The 17,903-nt window shown below is 37.9% G+C and overlaps 1 protein-coding gene across 10 annotated transcripts in view; it reads left to right on the top strand.

The window, feature by feature from the left end:
• The window catches only part of Chd9 (chromodomain helicase DNA binding protein 9), a 234,216-nt gene that overhangs the window by 137,840 nt on the left and 78,473 nt on the right, over window positions 1-17,903 (top strand). For 9 of the 10 annotated variants that reach the window (XM_029480616.2, XM_029480617.2, XM_029480612.2 and 6 more), the window contains 2 exons: window positions 13,925-14,036; window positions 17,738-17,884. In XM_029480616.2, the coding sequence (XP_029336476.1) occupies window positions 13,925-14,036; window positions 17,738-17,884 (259 nt within the window). Of the gene's footprint in view, window positions 1-13,924; window positions 14,037-14,724; window positions 14,783-17,737; window positions 17,885-17,903 lie in introns of those variants that run through there. The other variant, XM_029480622.2, reaches the window with a different exon arrangement.

Here is a 17,903-nt window from a genome sequence, read left to right as displayed (position 1 = left end):
TTAAATGCTCCAGGAGAATCCATAGAGCAAAGAAGTGCTCGCCTCTCCCAGTTGTCTGTTGAGTCTTATTATTCTATCTGTTGTAGTGTTAGGGATCGAAACCTCAGACTTAGTGTTTTGTCTTAAATTTTACAACTGAGGTCTTATACACACTAGATAAGCCCCTCAGTGCCAGAGCCCATTCTGTGTGTTTTCATTTGACTGTGTGCACATTTTCAAAATATAAATATATGCAGGCTTTGTATGTAAAGCTGAGCATAATGTAAGGCCCTGCTAGCTCACAGTTGTTCTCACAGGACTAGTCATTTTTTGAAGCTTTCTGTAGAATTTTTCATAAAGTGCTTTATGTAAGCTAATGTAAGATTTTTGTTGTTCACTTACACAGAGAACAGAGAGAGAAGCCCTCTGACTGGAGACTCTACATTTGCTTGCATTATTGCTGTATAGTTACCAGCACATTGAACTCTTTATTTTCATCCTGATGTAGTCAAAACAAATGCAGTCTGTTCTTGTATAATGCATCAATAAATAATTATTATTGGTAATACACTATTTGCAGACAAAGTGGAATTCAAAGTTCAATTTCTACCCCTTTGTTTTTCTTTTTAAAAATATTGTCCTTATGTCAGCCGTCTTCACAGACAGCATAAATTGTGCTGATATTCTTGATTTAGATTTATTTATTTATTTACTTTCTGTGTATGCCTGAGAGTATGCATGTACAGCCAGCTATGAGCCTCCATGCAGGTTCTGGGCACAGAACCCAGGTCCTCTGTAGGAGGAGGAAGTACTCTTGCCTGCAGAGTCATCTCTCCGGCCTTTATTCATTCATTTTTTAAGAGTTTTTGTTCATTTGCTTTGAATGAAAGTACCTGTTTTTCCAAAATTATATCTATTTTTAACTTAGGAAGCCTATACTTCACATTACTAGAAGTTAATATTATTAAGATTTTCTAATTTTAACTTGTTCAGAGATATGGACATAGAAATGTGCCATTTAGAAGAACAATACTTTGAAAACAGTGACATTAAAATTGGTAGAGAGCTTCAAAAGCTATAATAACTATTATTTGCTTTAAGTCTGATGATAAAAGAGACCCAAGCACCTAGAGACAAGTAATACCAGACCTAAATCGGACTAATGAGAAAAATTGTAACTGTTTACAGAAAGTAAAGATGGAAATAACTAAGTCAAAGGGAAACATGGACTTTTTAAAATGTGAGTTACAATTGTTAGAAATCGTAGCATGCCATGGCTGTCTGGAAGGAGAATGGGTGGTTTCTTGGTGATGTTGTTGATGTCCGTTTTCACTTTTATTTTATTTTTGATACTGTCCTGGAGCCCATTATGTAGAAAAGACTGGCCTCAAACTTAGTGAAGTCCTTCTGCCTCTGCCTCCTCAGTTCTAGGATTACAGGCAAGTGCCACCTTATCTGGCTCTAACTCATTTTCTCAGAGTTGTTTGTTTGTTTGCTTGTTTTTAAGTAAGTATTTAAAATAAAATGTACACTCTATTACCAATTGCTTTAATACTTTTTTCTTTTTTTTTTTTCTCCCTGCCCCTCAAGTATGCCAGTCTCTAGGAAGCAGAAAGGAATGGGCTATATTTCTCTGCCCATATCTCTGAACAAGTTAAAATTAGAATATCTTAATATTAACTTCTAATAATGGGAAATATAGGCTTCCTAAGTTAAAATTTGGAGGCAATTGTATTGGAAGCATTGGTTTTTCGTTTGGTTTTGGTTTTAGTTTTTTGTGTTTTGCTTACTCTCTGTCTTGGTTATAAATACATGTCAAGATATTTATTAGGTTGCTACAAGGAAAAAAACTTGAAAATGTATGGGCTTTGCTGGATGTAACCCAAGCACTATAATATGTGGCGTGTGTGTGTGTGTGTGTGTGTGTGTGTGCCCATGCACACGTGCCTGTGACTCATGGACATCAGCTCTCTCTTCTCACCTTACGGGTCCTAGAGTTCAAACTCAGTTCAAACTATTCCTTGGTGGTAAGCAACTTTATCCACTGAACCATCTCTCCACTATGGACTATAAAATATATTAATGTGGACTGCAGAGTTCCTCTGTTAGCCAATGGAAATATTTCTTTATTGTGTCTTTAATAAGGCAGTGTGATTTATCGTTTCGAACTTGTTGATTCTCTGCACCATTATTTACAGCAGGGCTAGAGGTCAAGTCCCTCCTTGGCATGCTAGGCAGGTACTCTCCCACTGAACTGCATCCCCGCCCCTAGTTTGGTTGGTGCTGTGGGGTTTCTGGTTGTTTTTGGAGGGGTGGCTCTTTGTTTTCTTGAGACAAAGTCTCACTGTGAAGGCCTGATTGACCTGGAACCCACAGAAATCTGCCTCCCTCCACATCTCAAGTGCTGGCATTGGAGGGTTGCTGCACTGTGCCAGCTCCCAGCCCTTGTTTTTAATTGTTATGTGAGAGTCATTTAGGTGAGGATCATTTCGTGTTATTTTAAGTAGCATTTTATGATACATGAATATTTCCTTCTTAAAAAAAATCAGATTTTCTATGAATTTTAGACTTGTTCTGGTAGTACCAGATTATTGATACCAATAATTTTGAGAACAGTATCTTACTGCCTTCCCCATGCCCACAGGGTTAAGTATAAATTTAAAAAGCGCATTTGGAGGTTGGAAAGAGGACTCAGTGGTTAAGCTTGGGCACGACTAAGATGCAAGTGCACTTTCCAGGCTCACAACTCTTGTCACTCTGCTCCAGAGGATCTAACGCCCTCTTCTGGCCTCTGTACACACAGCCCTCATGTGCATAGACACACACATACAATCTTAAAATAAATAAATCTTTTTTTTTTCTGAGACGTGGGGTGGGGGGTGGGGTCTGTATAGCCCTGGCTGTCCTGGAACTCACTCTGTAGACCAGGCTGGCCTCAAACTCAGAAATCCACCTGCCTCTGCCTCCCGAGTGCTGGGATTAAAGGTGTGTGCCATCACTGCCTGCCAAAATAAATAAATCTTAAAAAATTAAAAAGGACATTTGTAAACCATAATTTATTGATGATGTCCAGTCATAATTAATATTTATTTAATGCATAGATGTGACTTGATATAAACTAGGAATATTACTCTGAAGAAAAATCAGTGCTTTAGTGTGTTTGAAACTTTTTCTTTTATAGCTTGATGTGGTGTGTGTGTGTGTGTGTGTGTGTGTGTGTGTGTAGTGTATGTATTTACATAGGTGTGTGAGGGAGCATGTGTCTACACATGAAGGCCAGAGGTTGTTGTCTGGTATTCTCCTGAGCCACTCTCTGCCTTATTTTTGGAGACTAGGTTCTCATTGCACCTGGAGCTGGGTGACTTGGCCAGTCTGGCTGGCAGAGCGTGTCAGGGACTCACCTATGTTTGCAGGTGAAGCTGCAGTGCCTGCTTTTACCTGGGTCCCGCCCTCGTGCTGTGCAGCAAGCACTCTAGCAACTGAACTCTCTTCTAAGTCTGCGCCCCAGATTGATGTTATTGATTTACATGTGTGTGTGTGATAAGTGTCGGTGTGGTAGGTACGTTTGCATGTTGTGCTCACACATGTGCACGGCATGTGAAGGCAGGGTTGATGTCATGTGACTCTCCACTTTAAAGCAATTTTCTCACTGAATTCAAAATTTGCCAGTTCTGCTGGTCTAGCTAGCCAGATTGCCCCAGAGATGACCTGTTTTCTGCAGAGCTTAGGATTGTGGTCAAGGCCCTGCTCAGCCGTACTTTTTAATGTGTAGCGACTGGAAAGACTCTGGGCCTCATTGTGTATGGCAGGCATCCACTGAACCATCTCCCATGACCCTCCATTTATGTATGTTTTGTGTGGCTGTGGAAGGTTATTGCAGCACACGACTGCAGGTGCCCTCAGAGTTTATAGGGCATCAGATACTCTAGAATTAATTTTATAGGCAGTTGGGGGCCATCTGGTGAGGGTACTGGGAACCAAATCTGTCTTCTGCAAGAGCAGTTTTCTCTTAACTGTTGAGACTTCTCTCTAGCCCCTAGATTGATACTTTTATTTATATATATATATATATATATATATATATATATATATATATATAAGCGGTAGAACATTCTTCACAGAGCACTTAATATCATCACATTAAATTTTTGTAAGTTCTTTGATTTTGGAGCCAATTTCATTTAGTTACAAGCAGTGTAACCCTGTACAGATTCTTATCTGCTATCTTTAGAAGAAGGAATAATCGTACCTATGTCTCATTGTATCATTTTGAGGAGGAAACATGTTATCATTTAAAACAAACAAGATAATATCTAGAATATATGCAGTGATCAGCAGATGCAAGTTATTATGGTCTTCTGAAATCCTAAATAATATGCACCTATTGAGGAAAGCTGGGGCTACACTACACATCTTCATCGTCCACTACCTGGGTTCTCTCTTTCTCTCTCTCTCTTATGGCTTTGCCCCTAAGTAAGGTCAGCCTAAAACCAAACAGAAAACACATAGGGAGAAACAACAGCCACAAAACTGAGTTACTGCCTTATAGTTGTGTGAGTTTTTCTTCGGTGGTGCTGTGGATTGAACCCTGCGTCTCCCACACACATGTGTGGTAGAAAGCTGAGCCGACAGAGCTGTCCTGGCAGTCCAGCTGTTGCTGCTCTCTAAGGTCTTCCTCAGTCCCGACTTCCTTACTGAGCAGTTATATGACTCAGCCTTTGATCTCGACACAGTCTCAAGAGTTGACTAAGTTCAGTTCCAACCTTGATGACTGAGCTCTTTGGGTCTGGATTATTTATAGTTAGTCTACTGGCGATAGGAATATGGCTTATTATGTGTTTGAAGTAGTTTTCTGTTTAGTTTTACAAAAATACTTAAATTTCGAGGTCCCTATCAAGTTCAAATAGAAACTAAATTTGAAACATTACAGTAGAAAGCAGTAAGACGTTAAACTTCAATATTTTATAGTCTTGTTGGTGTGATTATGTGTGGTTTCATCTGGTTTGGTTTTGGTTCTAGGGATCCACAGTGTCTTGTTTACTGCTGGCAAGGGCTCTTTACCAATCAGCTCTATCTCCAGCCTCTTTGGGACTTTTAAGAATTTGATAACAGTCTTCTCTCCCCTTCTTTTCTCTCTGCCACTCCCTTGTCTTTCCCTCTCAATAAAACCTCTTCATGTGCCGGGCGTGGTGGCGCACGCCTTTAATCCCAGCACTCGGGAGGCAGAGGCAGGCGGATTTCTGAGTTCGAGGCCAGCCTGGTCTACAAAGTGAGTGCCAGGACAGCCAGGGCTACACAGAGAAACCCTGTCCCAAAAAACCAAAAAAAAACAAAAAAAAAAACCTCTTCATGTGAAAAAAAAAAATTGATAGCAGCTTGTGCTTCATAGAGAGACCCTATATGAAGACATGATAATACAATGATATGTGAACTATAATTTTTGTTTTTCAAAATTATAAGAATTTTGAAATGGTTTTATCTTCAAATATATAAAGGGCTGAATTAGTTGTTTGGTATGTGCTAACTAAAATGGTTATGGTATAAATGTGCTATACCTTCTTATTATACCAGTAAGATGCTGTGTAAAGGCAAGCAGAGAAGTATAGATTCTCCAGAGAGACAAACATTTCTTCAAGGTTTAGACAGTCTCATAACAATTTCTATGCCTTTCCCAATTGACCCAAACACAGCAAAGGCTTTGCTGAAACATCTTATTTAAAGCCAGACACAAAGGCTTTAATATACATTCCACTACAAATGCTTTTCTAATGTTACTGTTTAAATCTAAATTCTAAACCTCAGGTGATGTGAAGCAGTAATTTTCAGAGCAAGTAGGTGAATGAGATACCTAAGAATGACAGTTACAGTTTGCTCTTCCATTAAGTATTATGTCTTCACAAGGCTAGCCAGGTTTGTCATTCTCAGAAAGGGGTGTCCTACTTCACTGAATGCAAACTGCTATTGACCATGAGGCATTCTCACCTTGTGTGTCAGTAAGAATGAAATTAAAACTATCGAAAATTACTGAGAGAATTCTGGTTGTAGAGATGTTACATGTGCTTTTTGTTTGGTTTCCATTTACGTGTGTGTGTGTGTGTGTGTGTGTGTGTGTGTGTGTATTTAGTTTTTCAAGACAGGGTTTCTCTGTGTAGCCCTGGCTGTCCTGGAACTCACTCTGTTGACCAGGCTGGCCTCCAACTCAGAAATCCGCCTGTCTTTGCCTCCTAAGTGCTGGGATTAAATGCGTGCACCACCACTGCCCAGCTTACATGTATATTTTTAAGAATTAAAAGTCAGCTCTGCTGTTAGTCATGTCAGTACATGCTTTAACTAACCCCAGGTCTTAGGAGAAAGAGGCAGACAGATATTTGAGTTCGAGACCAGACTCTTCTATATAGTGAGTTCCTGGACAGCCAGTGCTACATAAAAGGATCCTTTCTCAAAAAATAAAAAGAAACTGTACTCAGACATATTGGATGATTATGTGGATTTTTTTATAGTTATTTATATGACATACTCTGTGGGGGGGAAGCAGCATTCAACTCTGAACAGGAAATAATAAAAAATTAAAGTTACCAAAAGTTATACTACAATATCCTTTAACATATTTTGGGATACTGTTGTAACTAAGATAAAGAGCCCGTTTAAATCTTGCTTGCTTTTTCTTGATGAGATTAGACTTAGATCTTGAATTGACTTTTTTAGGCATGGCCACTGTGATCCAAACTCACACCTTTAAGCTTGTGCTGAGAGAGAGAGAGAGAGAGAGAGAGAGAGAGAGAGAGAGAGAGAGAGAGAGAGAGAGAGTGTTTGTTTTTGTTTATCAAGTCTGGATTGGTTTCTCTGTGTAGCCCTGGATGTTGTAGAACTCTGTAAACCAGGCTGGCCTTGAACTCAGAAATCTGCTTGCTTTTCCAAGTGGTGCTAGGATTAAAGCATTGTGTCCACTGTGTCCAGCTAGAAAAATAAATATTTTTGATGCCTTTAAATATGGCCTCATTTCTTTTTCTTACCTGGCAAAAACAAAATATTGTAAAATAATATTTTTGCCTCTTTTCTATGCATAAAATTATGTGGGTAATTCTTGTTTTGCTTTGGGCTGATTGAGACAGGCTCTTGCTGTGTAGTTCTGGCCAGCCTTGAACTCATAGTCCTTCTGCTTCATCTTCCCACATGTCAGAATCACAGGCGTGATTCATTTATACCAAGTATGATGGGCGTATTAATTACAGCATATGAACTAATTGAATAAGATTCATTGTCCAATTATTGTAATGAGAGAATCAACAGGGGGCAGTTACAGCTTGACACAGTGTAGAGCTTAGCCTGTTAACAGTCTACAATAATGAATGGGCTGGCTGTAAATGAGTGCATACATTACACTCAAAATCAAAGTACACACATCAGACACTGGACTGAGAGCAAGTGAATCAGTTAATTTTAAAACATCACTCCAAATTGCTCTTCTCTGTCAGAAACTGGATATTTTGAGATATTTGGTTGGTTTTGCCTGAATATCTCTTACAACTTTTTGACATTAATAACAGCTATTTTAAATACTGCTGTTGGGAGAGGGTCTCACCATGTGACTGGTTGCTATGTAGACCAAGCTGGCCTCACACTCACAGAGAACTACTTTGCTTCCTGAGTGCTGGGATTAAGGGCACTGGTTCCTTTAATATTTTTTAAAAATCAAAAATCACATAAAGAATTTATTAAGTTGTTTCATATTGCTATGTTATTTTATTTTGTGAATATTTCTCCTTGAATTCATTGTAGTTCAAGAATGCATTTACAAGCTGGGCAGTGGTGGCGCACGCTTTTAATCCCAGCACTCGAGAGGCAGAGGCAGGCGGATTTCTGAGTTTGAGGCCAGCCTGGTCTACAGAGTGAGTTCCAGAACAGCCAGGGTTACACAGAGAAACCCTGTTTCGAAAAAGCCAAAAAAAAAAAGCATCACTTACAATGAAAACTTATTGTTATTTAATTATAGTTTTATTATTTGGTGCTGACCCCTCCCTGTCTGTTGAGACTGGTACCTGCTTGGCCTGTCTTAGATAATTTTCTCAGAGTTAACAACCCATATAGGCAAATGACCTTTAAAATTTTAGTGTAGTATAAATAAAAAGAAGTCTTGACGCTTTATTCCTAATTTGCTGAGACAGCAGAATCCTTTGGGGGAGTTATTTAAAGCTAGGGCCAGCTGGGCTGCTGCACATACCTTCAATCCCAACCCCAAGAGTCTGAGATGTGAAGAGTGCAGGTCAGAGGCCAGCCCAGGCAACTCAGAGGGGTTCTGTCTCAAGATAACAAGTTTGATGGGGTTGTGACACAGCTTACTAGAAGTGCTTGTGTGGAGCCTGCATTCAATCCTACTATAGGATTGGAATCCACAAATCTGAGGTTTCTTTTTGTTTTTGCTTGTTTTTATACATTTGTAGTAGTTCAGATTTTTTACTTTTTAATTTGAAATAATTTCAGGCTTGAAACATTAAGTTACAGTTTTTAGGCTTTTCTCTCAACTTCCTCAAATGTTGACATTTTATATAACCATAGCACAAGGGTCGAAACTAGGAAATAAACATTTGTACACTCCTATTAACTAATCCACAGGCTTCATTTGCAATATTGTGTTTTTACCTCCTTTTTAATATTCACCGGAGACAGGGTCTTGCAATGTAACCAGATTTGCTTTAAATTGCTTCCAGTCATCCTGCCTCTGTCTTCCAGGTATAGAAATCACAGTGACATTCTCTCTTTGACCCTCACTGTTCAGCCCTTCCTAGGCGTGCCTCTTTACTCTCTCCGCTACTTGTCCTTAGGAGAAGTAGAAGTACTTTATAAATAGGCTGCTTTCTGCTCAAGCCTAGCCTATGCTAATCTAACACCATGTGAGTAAGTCTCCCTCTTAGTAGTGTCCTATAGATGACCTTTTAGAACAGAAAGCTAACCAACCGCTTCCAGCGTTCCATGAAAGTAGCCATGGCTTCACATCTTCACACATATACATACATGCTCCAACCCTGCCTAGAATTAAAACAGTTAAGATGATGGCAACTATCAAAATCACTTTCTATGACACCTGAAATTGTCATTTGTAGATAGAAAAGATATATAATATTCTGGACTTAAACTTAGTAAGCTACTCTATCTGAAATATCTGCTACCACATCAAAGTTTTATTTTCCTTCGATGCCAGAGAGTGAATCTAGGGCCCTGAACATGGTTGACAAGCAGTCTTTTGTGGGGCTACGCTGCTCTTACAAAGTTAGACTTTCAAGTGGGATGTGGTAACGTATGTCTCCGAAGCCCAGCACCCAGGAGGCCGAGGCAGGATTCATACTAAATTCAAGGTTAGCCTGGCCTTCACAGTCAGAACTTGTCTAAAAAATAGTCAATGAGAATTTGAAAAAGATTTTTGCCTGTGTAATTAAAAATTATCAGCAAGCTTATGAAATAAAATTATATTCTAGGCCTATATTAAAAGAAAAATATAGGCTACATAAAATAAAATTTTATTTTATCTTTTTAGAGATCTATTTGTTTATGTGTATGGATGTTTTTGTCTGCATATACACCTATCTGTACATCAGAAGAGGGCCTCTGATCCCACAGGACTACAGTTATATATGGTTGTGAGCCACCATGTGGGTGCTGGGAACTGAACTCAGGATTTCTGGAAGAGTAACCAATGCTCTTAACTGCTGAGCCATCTCTCTAGCCCCCTTAAGTAAATTTAAAAAAAGAAAAAAAAAAGATATATATATATATATATATATATATATATATATATATCTCCTTATTAAACCTTTGTTAGTGACTCTTAGCATCCCTCTGCCATTCTTCAGGTCCCTGTTCGGGCGCCAACTGTTGCGGCCTGCCCGCAGTCCACAACACAAACGGTTCAACTGAGAATGGCAGTTCGAACTGAAAAGAGAGGAATCTAGACGGGGCGAAAGAAAGAATGGAGCCAAGACAACAAACGTTCTGATCAAGGCTCAATTTTACTATTTCCAGACACTCAGTTATAAAGGAAGGGGGAGGGAACCCAATATCCCGCCAAGTAACTCAGGGTCCAGTAGTAGGACGAACACGTGTGTGCCTCCAGGCAGCAAAGGCAGGTTCCAGCAGTAGGCGTGGCAGGACGAATGAGCAGGTAGCTCCACCCTTGAGCAAGCAGGTTCCAAGCTGGGGGAAGGGAGGCCACATTTTTTCTTTTGGTTTTTCGAGACAGGGTTTCTCTGTGTAGCCCTGGCTGTCCTGGAACTCACTCTGTAGACCAGGCTGGCCTCGAACTCAGAAATCCGCCTGCCTTTGCCTCCCAAGTGCTGGGATTAAAGGCGTGCGCCACCACTGCCCCACGCTTCTATTTCTTTAAGTGTTATGGGACTGTCTAGATGGTTTATCTGATCCTGATTTAACTTTGGTACTTGGTATCTGTCTAGAAAATTGTGCATTTCACTCAGATTCTCCAGTTTTGTTTAATATAGGCTTTTGTAGTAGGATCTGATGATTTTTTGATTTCCTCAGATTCTGTTGTTATATTTCCCTTTTCATTTCTGACTTTGTTTATTGGGATACTGTTTCTATGCCCTCTGGTTAGTCTGGCTAAGGATTTATCTATCTTGTTGATTTTCTCAAAGAACCAGCTCCTGGTTTTGTTGATTCTTTGTATAGTTCTTTTTGTTTCTACTTGGTTGATTTTTTTTTTCCTGCCGTCTACTCCTCCTGGGTGTATTTACTTGTTTTTGTTCTAGAGCTTTCAGGTGTGCTCTTAAGCTGCTAGTGTATGCTCTCTCCAGTTTCTTTTTGGAGGCACTCAGAGCTATGAATTTTCCTCTTAGCACTGCTTTAATTGTGTCTTGTAAGTTTGGGTATGTTGTACCTTCAATTTCATTAAATTCTAAAAAGTCTAATTTCTTTCTTTCTTATTTCTTCCTTGATCAAGTTATCATTGAATAGAGCATTGTTCAGCTTCCATATGTATATGGGCTTTCTGTTGTTTTTGATGCTGTTGAAGACCATCCTTAGCCCATGGTGATCTGATAGGATGCGGGGGATTATTTCAATATTTTTGTATCTGTTGAGACCTGTCTTGTGAATGATTATATGGTCAGTTTTGGAGAAGGTACCATGAGGTGCTGAGGAGAAGGTATATTCTTTTGTTTTAGGATGAAATGTTCTATAGATATCTGTTAAATCCATTTGGTCCATAACTTCTGTTAATTTCAATGTGTCTCTGTTTAGTTTGTGTTTCCATCTGTCCATTGATGAGAGTGGAGTGTTGAAGTCTCCCACTATTATTGTATGAGGTGCAATGTGTGCTTTGAGCTTTAGTAATGTTTCTTTTATGAATGTGGGTGCCCTTGCATTTGGAGCATAGATGTTCAGAATTGAGAGGTTTTTTTTCCTTTGATGAGTATAAAGTGTCCTTCTTTATCATTTTTGATAACTTTTCGTTGAAAGTTGCTTTTATTCAATATTAGAATGGCTACTCCAGCTTGTTTCTTGGGACCATTTGCTTGGAAAAATTTTTTTCCAGACCTTTATTCTTAAGGTAGTGTCTGTCTTTGACACTGAGGTGCATTTCCTGTATGCAGCAAAATGCTGGGTCCTGTTTATGTATCCAGTCTGTTAGTCTCTGTCTTTTTTTATTGGGGAATTAAGTCCATTTATATTAAGAGATATTAAGAAATAGTGATTGCTGCTTCGTGTTGTTTTTGATGTTATTTTTATGTTTGTGTGGTTATCTTTTATTTGGTTTGTTGAAAGAAGATTACTTTCTTGCTTTTTCTAGGGTGTAGTTTCCCTTCTTGTGTTGGCATTTTCTATCTATTATTATTTGTAGGGATGGAGTTTTGGAAAGATATTCTGTAAATTTGGCTTTGTCATGGGATATCTTGGTTTCTCCATCTATGGTGATTGAGAGTTTTGTTGTATAGTAGCCTGGACTGACATTTGTGTTCTCTTAGGGTTTGTATGACATCTGCCCAGGATCTTCTAGCTTTCATAGTCTCTGGTGAGAAGTCTGGTGTAATTCTGATAGGCCTGCCTTTATATGTTATTTGACCTCTTTCCCTTACTGCTTTTAATATTCTTTCTTTGTTTTGTGCATTTTGTGTTTTGACTATTATGTGATGGGAGGAGTTTCTTTTCTGGTCCTATCTATTTGGAGTTCTGTATGCTTGTATGTTTATGGGCATCTCTCTTTTTTTTTTTTTAGGTTAGGGAAGTTTTCTTCTATAATTTTGTTGAAGATATTCACCTACTGGCCCTTTAAGTTGGGAATCTTAACTCTCTTCCATAAATATTATTCTTAGATTTGCTCATTTTGTCCTGGATTTCCTGGATGTTTGTGGTTAGGAGCTTTTTGCATTTTGCATTTTATTTGACTGTTGCGTCAATGTTTTCTATGGTATCTTCTGCACCTGTAAGTCTCTCTTGTATCGCTTGTATTTTGTTGGTAATGCTTACATGTGTGACTCCTGATCTCTTTCCAAGGTTTTCTATCTCCAGGATTGTCTCCCTTTGTGATTTCTTTATTTGTTTCTACTTCCATTTTTAGATCCTAGATGATTTTGTTCAAGTCCTTAACCTGTTTGGTTGTGTTTTCCTGTAATTCTTTAAGGGATTTTTGTGTTTCCTTTTTTAATGTCTTCTAGCTGTTTACCTGTGTTCTCCTGTACTTCCTTTTTTTTTTTTTTTTTTAAGATTTACTTATTATTTGTAAGTACACTGTAGCTATCTTCAGACACTCAAACAGGGCAGGATCCTGGAGACAGGAGCTGATACAGAAGCCATAAAGGGTGCTTCTTACTGGCTTGCTCTTCGTGGCTTCCTCAGCCTGCTTTCTTTTAGGACCCAAGACCATGAGATCCTCAGATGGTAGCATCCACCATGTGCTGTGCCCTCCCCCACTGACTACTAACAGAGGAAATGCTGTATAGATAAATCTCATGAATGGCTTTCCTCAACTAAGGCTCCTTGCTTTCTGATGACTCTAGCTTGTATCACATTGACATACAATGCTAGTCAGTACAAAAAAAGGGCAAGAGAGATCAGGCAATTTGCTCAATGTTGAGGGTATAATTCTCTGAATCTGTGATTTTTTTTCATGCTCATAACTTCCAAAATTGGTTAAAAAAACAAATTGTTAAGGATTTAGATCTATTTGAGATACTACATATGAAAACACTGGAAGAGTTTTTAGTTTTGGAAATAGAGATATCCCATTTTTGCTAGTTAGTAACATGACTTATGATTAATACAGTACTTTAATAATGGCACCATTGAGACAGATAATGAAATCCAGAATTCTTGGATTTCTCTGAAGCAAACAGACTTTTAGTTTAGAGATGTGTGTTTGATATGTGTATAATAGTAAATGTAAAACCAGAAAGTTATACTGACACATACTATAAGAATTATATAAACAGTATTTCTTATTTCTAGGTACATATGGTAAAGGTCCAATAAGCCTTGACATAAAATTAAGGTATTAACCAATGACTGGTTGTCAGGTCGTCTGCAGCACAGAAGATAGTACTGGGGTGGGAGAGTTAGAGGGCTAGGGAGTAGAGTCCTCAAGTACCATGAGCAGTGACTCAGTAGCGGGCAGGATATAAAGGACAGTCCCTGTCTCTGAATCTGGACAATAATAAACTATTTGTACTGTTAAATAATTGTATGACTTAAATTTTTTTCCATGAAAAGTACATTCAGAGCCTAAGAAGCAAGCAATAGGACTTGACTCCTCCCTGTGCTGCAGGCTGCAACCAATCTATTAGAAGAGTTCATATTTTGAAAGCATCTATATGGATTTCAGGATAATTAACGTATTTGGCTAGACATGTACACTATAAAATTATGTTTTCTCATGGCAATCTTAACCCATCAAATAGAAAATGCAGAGTTCTGAATCTTTATTTCTTTCCTCTTGAAACAGCAAGCTCATCATTACTTTGGGTAAGAAACACAAGAGAAGGAACGAGTCTTCCGATGAGCTGTCTGATGCCGAGCAGAGGTCCCAGCACACGTTCAAAGAGCAGCACTCTCAAGTGAGTACTCACTTCTCTTCTGAGAGGCGAGACACTGTTAGAAATTATTTAGGGAGCATAATGTTGCCTCATGGATACTTACGCTCTACTTGAGTGATAAAAGTACAATTTATTATATAGTAAATATGGTAGGATAGCATTATTCCAAAAGTCTAGAATATTACCATATAATATTAGATGTGGGAATTTTACCTGCCCTCCTTAAACCCCTCATTTTTCAGTAGTGGAACTGAAACTCTGAGAGGTCAAATAACAACACGAAGTCCTGGATGGCTTTTAACATGAAGCAGTATCCAGTGCTATCTTGGACTTAACAGAATGCTTTCAATGCAACAGATGGTCAAGATTATTAATTTTAAAAACCATAGAAGTTGCAGAACAAATGAATTGACTCATTCCTAGAGTCAGTATTTTTTGTCTGCTTATGTTGAAAAAAGATAACCTATGATACTAAAAATCCCAACAGACATAAATATTGTACATTTTGCCTTTTAAAAATAGATGTATACTCAAAATAATCTTACGGGGAAATATATATACATAATCTACTATAGTGAAGGTCATAATAATTCAGGCCACCCTCTGCTTTCTAATATTTAAAATACTACTGTAGGCCGTAGGGGTGGTGGCAATTGTTGAATTATGGGGCCAGAAAGCCCCTGAATGGCCTTTCTTCTTCCTTATGCAGCTTCTTATCCAATGGGAGAGTAGTGGCTCAAGGCTCCTGGGCTGCTGCAAGAGTTGAGGTAAGGGCAGTGACCGAAGCTCCTAATATCACATGGCCTGGCCTTTTCTTCATATGCTATCCATAACTTAGGTAAACCTATACTTAACTTATTCAATATCACAGTTTTTACTTTAATTTTCACTAGAAAAATGCTGGCCATTTTTCCATTTTGTAATTTACCGAACAGTGCAACAGTAGTATAGTTCTTTGTAAACATATTTTCCTTTTTTCACTATAGCGATAGGTTTCTTTGATAACTGTGTTGCTTTAACAAAACAAAAATAAAAAGTATTTCTAATAAGTATAAATCTCTACTACAGTGATCTAACTATCATTTTAGATATGAGAGAAAGGTCCACGTAGCTTTCACTGACAGCCGTGGTTGTCAAGATGGACTCTTAAATCCAAACTAGATTTTAGAGACAGAGAAATTTACAATTGTGAATATGATGTTTAATTTTATGCCTTTAATCTTGATAAAGAGTGCTTTCGTAGTTAGATTATATTTGGAGGCCTACATGTTTTTATAAATACCCCTGCAGCAGATTAAAAATAGTTATAGAAAACTAGTTTTGTCATAACAAAGTATTAGCCACTTAAAAACATAACTCAGTGCTTCTTTTACTCATAGTGCAGTGAGATGGTCTCCCGAAGCCTTTCGTAGGGGAGGGTATAAGCCTGAATGAAATAAACCAGCAGAGAGAGCATGCTGCTGTTTAAAAACACATGGAGAAAGCCAGAAAAAAACCACATTTCCAATTATGTGGATGTCAGATTAGTGTATACACTTTTAAAACTGGTTAGAGATATTGTATGATAGAAAATGTAACTGCAGGAGTGACTCAGCTTTGGCCTTACCTAATGTGCTGCTGTATGTGATGTAGGTTGAGATTATCTGCAGTCTTCTATCCACAGACTTTGACGTCAATTAATTAGGCTGATAAACTCTTCCCAGGATGAAAGAACAGTTGATAATAAGTAGCCCTCGTTCTGTCTTGTGAAGTTGTGCATTTTTGTGAGTATTGAGGAAATTTTTACACCACGTATTTACGTTTTACTAAAGATAAGTGGGCATTTCAGGGTACCAATAAGAGGCCAAAGTAACCAGAAAGGAAGCTGTAAGATAGCTGAAAATATATCTTAGAATCTTATAAAAAATATATTGCATGACTCTCAAATATAGTTATTTAGAAATCATGAATAATGAAACTTAAGTAATACATATATGTTTTATTACAGTAAATGTCAAGTTGAGTACAAATTTAAACAATGTAGAACATTAAGATCTATATGATGGTTGTAATAGAATTCTAAACATATATTTAACCTACATATATTCACAGAACTTGCCCTTTAGGGAACAATAAATGTTTCATGTATTTTTCAAATTAGTATGTGCAAAAGGTAGACTTCTTATCGTCTTTTTTATTATGATTATATATGGTTATTTTGGCAGAGGTAGAGGCGGAGGTGGGCAGAGCTCTTGATTTTGAGCCCAGCCTGAGTTCCAGGACAGCTAGGGCTACACAGAGAAATTCTGACTCCTAACAGACAAGCAAACAAAGAAACAAAAATGTAAATGCATTTGTGTCCAACAGAATGGCTGGAAGTTGTTGCTCAGTTGTAGAGATCAAACCTAGACCCCTTCCTCCACCAACAGAACAAGTATTAGCAGATGGTGACCCATCCTAACAAAAAGACATGGGTTTTGGCCCTCCATATATTGCCTTTCTCTCCTGCAGTATTGCTCAGCTCATAAAACAAATAAAGCATAGTCATAAAGGCACAACCACTGCAGCCCTAGTACAGTAACAACTTGGTGCCTCACTGCTACACAGTTTCAGCTGGTTCTGTTACAGCTGTGTTTGTTATGGATGTGAATATAATGAAAAAGCTCCCACATAGGTAATACTGCAGGAACCATAGGTAGAACATATGGGCTGTTTTCTGAGACCACTTCTGGGGAATGTCAGGAAATAGAACAGGAAAAGCAAGAAGTAACTGCAATTACTCAGTAGAGATCTTTCTGCCCCGAATGGAAGTGCAGATACCTTTAAGTGCTCATGTATTCTGAAACCAACCTAAGCTTTGGTTTTTCTTTTCTTTTTCTTTTCTTTTCTTTTTTCTTTCTTTTTTTTTTTTTTTTTTTTTTTTTTGGTGAAAACATCAAAAATTGTGATTAGGGAGGTATATAAAGCCACATACATTTGGTTCTGATTTAAAGTTAGACTATTAAAAAGACCTGCTACTCTAAATAATACCTTTAAAAGGCTCTAGTTTTATGGTTTTTGTCCTTTTTTTTTTAACATTAAGGAAACTATTAATACCAGTGAACCACTTTATTACTTCATCTAGATTTAATTAAACAGAATCATTTTATGTAGTTATTCTAAAAGATTTCATATTATTTCTATCTTAAACATTTTTACATACTTTAGAGAACATTTAATTTCCTCTGCATTTATTCCCCAAATAATTACCTAACAGGTAACCATTTGATGTAACTTTTAGGCTTGGGACTAATGTGTGAAACTGTATATAGTTTAAAATGTGTGTTGCCTAGGGAGTAAATCAATAGCTAAATAAACTAACCCTTCATTTTCATAATTGTTTCTAAAGAAAACTCATCCAGCAATAAAGGTGTTACTAATAGAAGATTGCATTTCCAAGCTGTGAACTAGTTCAAAACAAAAGCAGATCTTTTTAGCCTTAATTTATAAAGAAAAATAAATAAAGGTGTCCCTCAGCTCTCATATTTGAAATTGGGCCAAGTGAAGCTTTGGGAGGATTGTGGCCTCATGGCCACGAGCATGCTACAGCCTTTACTCAGAAAACCATGAGAGACCAGAATGGGATATACTTTCAAAGGTTTTTTTCCTAAGACATCACCAACATAAAGGGTAATATTCTTTAAATCCCTGCTAAATATTTTAAAAATAATTTATATAAATCAGATCCTTGTGATTCATTACAGAAAAGAAGATCAAATCGACAAATTAAGAGGAAAAAATATGCAGAAGATGCAGAAGGAAAGCAATCTGAAGAAGAAGTGAAAGGCAGTCTGAGAGTTAAGAGGAACTCGGCTCCTCCGCCTGGAGAGCAGCCTCTGCAGCTGTTTGTGGTAAGACTAAGCCCAAGTC

Source organism: Mus caroli, unplaced genomic scaffold (assembly GCF_978045245.1).
Source record: "Mus caroli unplaced genomic scaffold, Mus_caroli_1 scaffold_10, whole genome shotgun sequence".
Lineage (NCBI taxonomy): Eukaryota > Metazoa > Chordata > Mammalia > Rodentia > Muridae > Mus > Mus caroli.
This window is presented reverse-complemented; position numbering and strand designations above follow the sequence as displayed.